At 40.3% G+C, this 9,363-nt stretch overlaps 2 protein-coding genes across 2 annotated transcripts in view; one reads left to right on the forward strand and one right to left on the reverse strand.

Annotated features, from left to right (window-relative positions):
- MED12L (mediator complex subunit 12L) overlaps nucleotides 1-9,363 on the forward strand; it is a 322,140-nt gene that overhangs the window by 118,780 nt on the left and 193,997 nt on the right. The gene's annotated exons all lie outside the window — the stretch shown is intronic.
- On the reverse strand, nucleotides 2,884-3,876 carry P2RY14 (purinergic receptor P2Y14). Its single transcript, XM_024203012.2, has one exon. The coding sequence runs from the start codon at nucleotides 3,874-3,876 to the stop codon at nucleotides 2,884-2,886; it is 993 nt and encodes a 330-aa protein (XP_024058780.2).

Genomic DNA, 9,363 nt, shown 5'->3' on the forward strand with positions numbered 1-9,363 from the left:
CTTAGTGTAGAATACATTTCTGACCTCACCTGCAAGCCCTGTCCTTTCCAGTTTATTTAGCTTATTTTCAGTCCAAGTAAAAGTGAAAAGCACTGTGAGGGGAAGGGAGCAAAACTTGGTTTAATAGGTAGGCTGGTTGAGACTTGTGCCTGGTACAGACACCAAAGTATAGTTGGATCAATGGCTATGAACGCAATATTCTGCATCAAAGTTACCCAGTGACGGGTTGTTTTTTAATAAGGCAATATAAAGAAAATAAGCCCAAAATGTAGTATTTCTTTGAAAAAAAGCATAGCGAGCAGCATGTTTTCCATTGTAACTCCCTAATATGTATCTAATCGTTCAAAGTCATAACATGTCAACCTGTTGGGGTGGGGAGGAAAGATTTTTCCAGAATATAGATATGTTTGCATAAATTACTTTCTAGTAGTGAAGATGAGGTTTCACAAAGGCATGTGACAGAAGCAGTTTTCATGTCACTATACTAGTAGTCTTTCACTGACCCTTTTGTTTAGATAATGCAGCATATATAAAGGGGCACCTATTAAGGCACTAGGTGCTCTTGCCATAAATTACAATAATAAAATGAAAATTGCTCACAAACCAGTAGATTTCCCTCCTTGACAAATCTGGATTTCTCTTGCTAGGAGGAGCTAGTCTACCAATGCAACCAGTGCAGTTTCTCTACATACGCTGTTCTGTAACCAGACTGACGTGTCAAGGAGACCTGAGGCAACATGACAAATATTGTTTCTGATCTTAAAAGAAAGTTCAGACTAGATATGAACCCAAGCTGTGACATTCAGATGAAAATCTAAACCTCTGTAAAATGTGGGGATGTGAGGGTCTGGGATTATGGTGTGGGACCACTTCTAATTCAAACAGTAATATCAAGGGGATTCTAGATGGTTTTCCAGAAATGTGGTGGTTACTTTCTGGTCCCCTAGGGCAAATCTGGCATAGGTCAAGAGTGACAAAAAGCCATTGCTGTGGGTTGGTGCTCTCAAATCAGTTCATGCTAGAAATGGCCTCAACAAACAGATTAGGGATTCCGTGAATGCATTTATTTACTGATTATCAATACAGCCCATAGCCTTGTCACCAGGATGCCTTATTTTTAGTTAAAAATGCATATTGGTTATGAACTACCCTTTCATCCTGAGAGACTGTCCTTCCAGAACAGTGGTAAGGCAAATTGGCAGGATCCCTGTTGGAAAAACTCATGTTGTTTCCAGTGATAGAGAGTAAAACGGAGAGCTTCCATTTCCAGTGGAGTCATCTGGAATCTTTTGTAAACATTACATTCACTGGCCCACTCCCCATGTAAAATTATAAAATCCAAACAAACAAATCTAGCTGCATTGAAAAAGAGGTTTTATTTTTTTAGTACAAACACAATAAAACATGTGAGATGCACAATAAAACATATATACACACACAAATAAATGAAATATGGGTAGTTTTCAGCCCTTTGTACAAAGGAAAACAATGTAACATAGTGCCAGAAACAAAGCAAAAATACAGAATCATTCTTTCCAGGTACACAAATGTCCTGTTTTAAAGAGAAACTAATAGCTCTAAGTTTTAGGTACAAACAGCTAGTTTCAGTAGACTTTCCTCGCCTCCTAAAAATTCACTGTTAGTGAAGTCACAGCCACTTTGCCTTGCAGGGTCTCTGGTGAAGATTAAACTGCATGCTAGACGGGGATTGTTCATCCCATAGATATAGTAATGACTCAGACTCTTAAATTAGATAGGAATTTTCCATAAAGGTTTCAAATAGATTTTCATGTACTATAAAATTACCTCCTGTCGCTAAATCATTCTAGGATTCCCCAAGCTCTACACAGAGCCTTGGGGATCTGAGCTTTGTTACACCTTTATTCTTTCCTATTTTCCTTCAACTGTCCTACAGTTGGTTGGGTGGAACCGTCTCCAGAATTCTTCATCTCAGCTCTTCATTTTGCTAGAGATTAATACAGGGCTCTCTCTTCCCTTCAGGGGCTGAGTACTCTGACTTGGCCTCTATCAGCCATTCCAAAACAGTCTGACGCTGAGGTCAGAAGTGGTAGAAGATCTCCTCCATCCCTGAGTTGGGCAAACAACTGGTTTTTTTAAATCCCACGTCAGTTGCAAAAAATAGGGGGAAAAATCAGTTTGGGTTGAAATTGTTGAATCAAAAAGTCTGTTTCAGAGTGAGAATTTGAACCTGGGTCTATCACATTCAAGATGGGTGCCCCAACCACTGGGCTAAAGGTTATGAGTGGGGGATACTGTCACCAGCACGGTAGCGTCACTACCTCCTTATCTTTCTCCTCCTCCTTCCTCTGGCCATTTTGTGAATGCCCAAAACTATTTGTGTCAAATTCACGAATAGTTGGAAGGCAACTGAAACTGCATTTTTTGTGGAGTAAGCTTTGTCCAAAATTTTTTGTCCAGCTTTGCTATTCAGTCACTCCCAAGCCCTTGTTGCTAGCTTGCACTTCTTATGTGCTCCAGGTTGGCTTATGGAGGCTAACGGGCTGCAGCTGTTGCATAGTTCTGCTGGTTAATCCTTGCCCCTCGCATAGAGCCCTGGCCTGGATATCCAGCTTTCTACTCCAGTCATTCTCCTGCCTGTCCTAGGCCTCAGACAACTAATATATTCCATTATAAGAAGTTATAGTTTGAAGTAATCTGGAAGTAGTGCATAGTACGATATGTGGTAATGCTTTTTAATATGGAAAACAAACAGCTGAAGTGCTTTTTAAATTGACACCTTGTGTTTATTGTTGCACCTGCTCTTCGTTTATCCAATTCCTTTGTTAACCGCTTTGCAAACTGGAATAATTTTCCATACTGTATCTTATGAGGGATATGTGAATTTCTGAAATAATTATGCTTTCATGTAGTGTTTGACCTTCTGGATCTAGAGTTTTCTATTTCACCTAAAGTTGTCAACTTGAGATGCAGTTTTTGGTATAACTTTTCTCTAAAGGGCTTACAGAGAAATAAATAAATAATGGGATCAAGGCACACATTTGCGGCGGTCAGTAACAGAGTAAATTCTTTTCCATAGTACAGATTTTTGCTTGACTGACAGGAGAACTGAGACCCAGTTTGACTTAATGTGTATGGAAGTCTGCAAAGATGATATGGCACAAAACAAATGACAAATACAAACATGATGCTGAATATATTGCGATTGATTTTTTCCCTAGTTACCGTTGAATTTCTCCTGAACTTTCTGTAGGAACTATATATTTTTCTTGTTATTGCACTGTAAAAAATGATTAACAGAAGAAACACAGTCCAGAAAATTCCTAGGCAAATATAGTTTGAAGCCTTATGCCACTGTAGACCAAGCTCACTTTTAAAAGTTATACACTTTTTGGAATTCTTCTCTGTAGGACTTTGATTAGTTAAAATAATATTTGGAAACGATAAAAACATGAGCATTGCCCATACGACTACAGAGATAATCTTGCTGTAATTAACTGTGTGAACAAAGGAGGTAAGCAGAGGCTTTACAATTTTGTAGTATCTGTCAAACCCTATGAGGCCAAAAAATATTATTCCAATGTACATATTTAGGTAAAAAATAACAGCAGAAAATCGGCAAACAAAAACATTGAGCTGCCAAGGCCCAATTTCTGAATCATTAAGAATTTTGAAGGGGAAAGTCAGACTCATAAGAAGGTCGGCAACAACAATGTTCTTGAGATAGACGACAAAGCTTTTCTTGCTAGGAACATGTAGAAAAATCCATGCTGCTACACCGTTTAACAGGATTCCTCCTATGAAAATAAATCCATAAGCCACTGGAATGACATGAGTAGTTATTATTGAGCTGTAAGTGCAGTTGTTTCCTGAAGCATTTACGCTTGAGTTGAACATCTTAGAATATTTCAGTCTGTGTTCCTGAAAGCAGAGGGAAAACAGTGTTACCAGTAAATTGGATTTATCTTACTGTGTTCATGTTGCAGTTGTTTCCATTATTATAAAGTTAACATTGATGTCCTTTGCTGTATCATCAATATGCTTTTCAGGAACCAAAGTAAATATCATTTCCAACAAATGTGCTTAGTATCAATGTCTAATTGCTGGTGTTGGTCCACTCTTTTGGCTCTGTCTATGAGTGAATAGTATTGTTTTAAATAAGAAAACAATAGATTCTCTAAGTCCTTGATGCCTTTCTGTGAGTAGGTGCATGTTGCACACGCTAAACCCTGTTCTTGTTCAGGAGGTTTATTGCCCCTCCCCCCCCCCCCAAAAAGTGGGGAAACTTGTAGGACGATCTGGTTAAAATACCAAGGTGATCATTCACTTAGTGATCTAAATTTTGTAAATTTTGGGTGTCTACTGGAAGAAAAGCCTACTTACAACATTACTTATGTTAGAAGAAAATGTAGAACAAGTGTTTTTAATTTTCAGCACCGCTGATTTCCCAGCACCTTTAGTGTACTACAAAGTTGCACCCTCTGAGCATGGAGGGTTCCAGACACAGCAGAATCTATGAAGTTCTGTTCTGCAGGAGTCTCCGCATGTAGCGGAGACAAGACTGATGCTAGTGGGGGCGAGATTGGTGGATATATCCCTGCCCAGATCCATTGCCCACTAGGGCTGTAGAGGCTGCTCCAGTCCTGAGGCTGGAGTAGCAGCTGCACAGTCACTCAGTTGATACTATGTTACTTGGGCAGTAGGCTTTCTTCCTGTCATGCCCCCATGGAGATACCGACTCCAGTTACTTGGGCTAGGTCCTGGGAATAGGATTTGGAGCACTGTATATGTGGTTTAATGAATGCAGATATATGCAGTTACAAAGGTCTGGAGTTTTGAACTCTAAGGCCGGTATACTATAGATATGCGGTATGTTATTAGAAGGTGTGAGGGAGGGAAATGTTGCTTCAGCAAATTTTATATTCTGTAGGTTGCACTTGTAAACAAGAGGCTGGTGAAGAACACTAGATAGCGCCAGCATTCCTTACGTTCTGTTGAAGGAAAGCCTTAGAGCAAGCTGTGCTAGCTGCACTTATCTTAGTTGTTAGTAGCACAATTATAAAGATACATTTGTACATTAGCATAAGGTGTAAGCTAGAATTGTCTTTTAAGGCTCCCCAAATTAAAACATAGATCATTTCTTCGTGGTCTTCAGGAAATCACATCTGCTGCCTGCTCTGCTCTTGCTTTGACAGGTTTATGTGAGTCTCTTGTCCTTGTTAGGAACTGAACAACCAATACTGTATATTGCTGCTGTATTTGGCAAACTAAAACTTTAAGAACAACTGAGAAAACAAAGCTCTCTGGTGTCCCTTTGAAAGTAAAGCTTTTGCTTGTTGTCATAAGCTTGATTTGCAATGGTCACAAGTGAACCAAAAGTCAAAAATATCAGATCCATGGGATCTCTGTGCGTGGGAGGCTGGAACTCAGACACAAGCTTGTGGTCATTTTAAATACACTACATGGGAAATTTTCTTAGAAATAGAACTGCATAGTTGGGTCACTTTTTGCATACTGTATTTGAAACATCCCTTTTAAAGAGAGATTGTCAGGTTTTAAGTCAGTCACCTTTAACTTGGAATAGGATGGCATATGGTATATCAAGGGTCCCAAATTCTCCCAGTTATAGGTTCAGAGGCCCACAGTTAAACCTCTTCCTAGTACATGCATCCAAAGGTCAACAAGTTTAAACTCTAGCTGTCAATTTTAGTTGGGAAAAGCGGTGTGTAAAGGTGTAGGGCTGTTAGACTATAGTCACAATGTTAATAGATGGGGAGGATCGTTAAAGGGTAATAAGTTTAATTCACCTAGAGCTTGGGAAAAAATGATCAAATATAGGAAGATAAAAAAACTTGCTACAATTTTCCCAACTGAAATGGCTAAAGCTAGATACCTAAATCCCTATTTAAGCACCTAAACATAGTCTTATTTGTAGATGGGCTGGGCACCCACAGCTCGTTTTAAATTGATGGGAGTTGCAGATACTCAATATCTCTGAAAATTAGACTACTTTTGTTTAGGTATTAAGGCATCTGTGTTTGAAAACTGTAGTCCTTGGCTACTGTCCTCTTCCCTAAACCCTTGTTTGTACTGTATATTTTCTGTTTAGACTGTAGGCTCTTCTGAGCAGGGAGCTGTCATGTTTGTCAAATGCCTCAGAAACATTCGGGTGCTACATAGAAAATGAGCTCTATGCACAAAAATTTAGCTAACGGCAAGTGGTTCTTTATTAGTAAAGAGTTTGGGCAAGTTCAGGTGATGGTCCTTGCGCAGATGCCACAGACTCTGGAGGGTTGTCTCGATGGTGTTGGCACAAAGAGGTGGGTATAGAAGAGCTTTGTATGTTGTCTCTAGCTTAAGTCCAAGACAGAGGATTCCTTAGAGGAAGATTAAACTTTCCATTTGTGCTTAGTTCAGTTTCATTTTAACAATTATATACACCTCTACACAGATATAACGCTGTCCTCGGGAGCCAAAAAATCGTACCATGTTATAGGTGAAACTGCGTTATATTGAACTTGCTTTGATCCGCTGGAGCACGCAGCCCCGCCCCCCCGGAGCGCTGCTTTACCGTGTTATATCCGAATTTGTGTTATATCGGGTCATGTTATATTGGGGTAGAGGTGTAGTTCATAAATATATTATCTAGACTATACAAGCTGGCTATATCTAGTGAGTGGCTGAAATCACCCACAGGACAGAATCTGCAAGTCAACTGAAACTAGTAGCATATCCTTACCTATCTTATTCTGATTTAATAGGTTTGTGGGGAAACAGACCGGGGGGGTCTCCTTTCTAGTAGCCCAAGCTCTGAGTCACCAGGCTCTAGGATGAGCCCTCCAACAGAAATCTGTTCTACTGATGGCCTCTGCACAGAATAGAACAGGCCTAAAAGCCTGAACCAAACTGCACAGCATAATTCTCTTCCAAATACAGTCAGAAGTAGTAACAGAGGAGGGAATCATAAAGTCTGTTGGGAAACTAACTGTTTTAGAAATATGATAACCGCAAAATTGCTAGCTATTGAGACATTGTTTTACGGAAAGATAATCATCTTTGCTGCTACTATTGTTTGCAATATTCTCTAATTCCAGCTATCTGCAAACCAGCCAATGATAGCTCTCTTTTAAGCGTCCCCCGAAAAGCCCCCCCTTAGCCCTTGTCAAAATCCTCCGGAAAATGACATGTACCAAGTCTTAAGAAATGTACCCAAGCCAGAGTTGAGCACCACCCTCGCGGAAACCACCAAATGTCCCCATGCCCAATTACACCCACTTCTTGGAACATTAAGAAAGAGGGCGAGGGGAGGAGGGAAGAGTGACCCCAACTCAACACCCCAGCTCGTGATGAGCGTGTGTTCACCCAAAGCTCGGCTTGTGATTTGTCCCCGAGCTCGTGTCCACTATATGCCCAGCTTATGATTGGTTCTTAATTTCTTAACTAATGACGTATTAATTGTATCATGCTTGTGGTTTTAGTGAATAAAAGCAGCCTGCGTGCTGCTGTTCGGGGTGTCAGCTTCCGAGCTGCACCCCAGTGCGCACTGGTCTGTATGTCAATAAAGGCCTCAGGCTCTGAGTCTGTGAACTAAAATCACTGCGTGGGTGATTCTTGCCACGACAGGTTGCAGTGGTCATTTACCGAGGTGTCAGTGTTTTGAGGGAGTTTTGCATCCCAAGGGACAGGGACTTTTCCTTTCTTGGGTAATCTGTACATAAAATGAAAAAAATATAGTTTAGTTGTGTGTCAATGGTTATATATCTCCTTAAAGAGTATTATAGAGGGAGATGACAGTAACCCCTGCATTTAAGTTGCCTAATATTTAACGTTATAAAAGATTGTGGAGACCTTTTATTGAGAAGCTCTAACACTTCCATTGTTTGTAGCAGGCCTTTAAAATTTGGCAGGGACAAAGGCCTAGGGCTAGAGACTTCTGTTTTGCACATAGTGTGAAATTCCATTCGGGTTTGACTGAATTATAACCTGATAAACGTAGTCATTTCCCTGCTGTGGCTTATGTTACTCAGGAAAATTTTGGTAGTGCCTCAAAATAACTACGAACGTTCTAAGAGCCAGGCCCATGCTCCATTGGAAAGCCAGGGAGTTACTGGAGCAGCTGTCGTGAGGCGGTGTGGTGTATATAGCCCCAGAGTCCCATATCCTTCTCTGTGGACACCACATGAGGCTCACTACATTTTTGGGGAGGGGAGGGACAAGCTGGGCTGGAGTCCTGTAAGTTTCCTGGCCCCACCATATAGCACTAGCAGCTCATCCCTATCCCTCTTATTTAAAAAAACAAAAGTCTTTAGCTAACTCAGTTTTTTAAAATCTTTATCACAAACGTAGAACACTTTTACACTAAAACTACTATATTAATTATCCTTTTTTAATAGTGCATTAGAAAATCCACTTAGTTGCCACCCTATTTCTATCCTCATGTGAGAGCAATAACGCCTAAACAGACTTTATTCTTTTTTGCTCATTGGTATTGAAAACTGTTATCCTTGAACAGAAGTTCTTAAAATAGCCTGTGTAGTTCTTGTTGCCAAGGCTGTATCTTGCTTTTCACTAATAACTGTGGTCGTATACTGCACATTTGGTTTGGGTATCCCCTGAAGATGATGCTAGAATTCTGTACTATACATCTTTATTGTTTATAAATGTGTATCTGCATACACAGCTGTCTGAACAGTGCTTCAAATATATCATTTTTAGGCTTGCTAACATGCGTAGCAAGTTTCTCTGACTTGATGCGTGGCACCACCACTCTTCAAAAATAAAATTAAAAAGCAATATCTTATGTAGTGATCCAATATCAAAGATCCTAATGTAATGGCCTCAGCACAATAGCTGCTCCACTAAATAACTCATCATTTTCTCTCTAGTAACTCATCATTTTCTACCCTCCTATGCTTTGACAAAAAATAGATATGCCCCTGTGCAGCTGCTGCTGCTCCCCTCCTCTCTATGGGGAAGTTTGTGGCAACTGGATCTCTGTAACCACAAAGCCATTGGCCATGTCCTCCCACTTTCCGTTGCATATACTGCTGTTCTGTGGTGGCTCATGTGAAGGTGGCATAGAGCCCAGCCCAACCACATGTAGGGGATATGCAGTCCTTCATACTTGTTCAATAGCTGTCCCTCACACCTCCGCAACAGGAATGTCTTAGTTCCAGTATTGATAGGGCTTTTATATTTACGTAGAAACAGCCTGTACTAAGCTTAGAATTGACACCTGTATGTGTGGTTTTTTCTTATCCAAGATAGCATAAGTTTCCCAATAAACCACTATCTGCCATTTGATTTTAAGTGTGTGGTTGAGGGATCTGTCTTTGTCAGTTAACTTGGAGGTGAGGGTGATTCATAGATTCTAGGACTGGAAGG

Source organism: Terrapene carolina, unplaced genomic scaffold, assembly GCF_002925995.2.
Source record: "Terrapene carolina triunguis isolate 2854851 unplaced genomic scaffold, T_m_triunguis-2.0 Scaffold88, whole genome shotgun sequence".
In the NCBI taxonomy this organism is placed as follows: domain Eukaryota; kingdom Metazoa; phylum Chordata; order Testudines; family Emydidae; genus Terrapene; species Terrapene triunguis.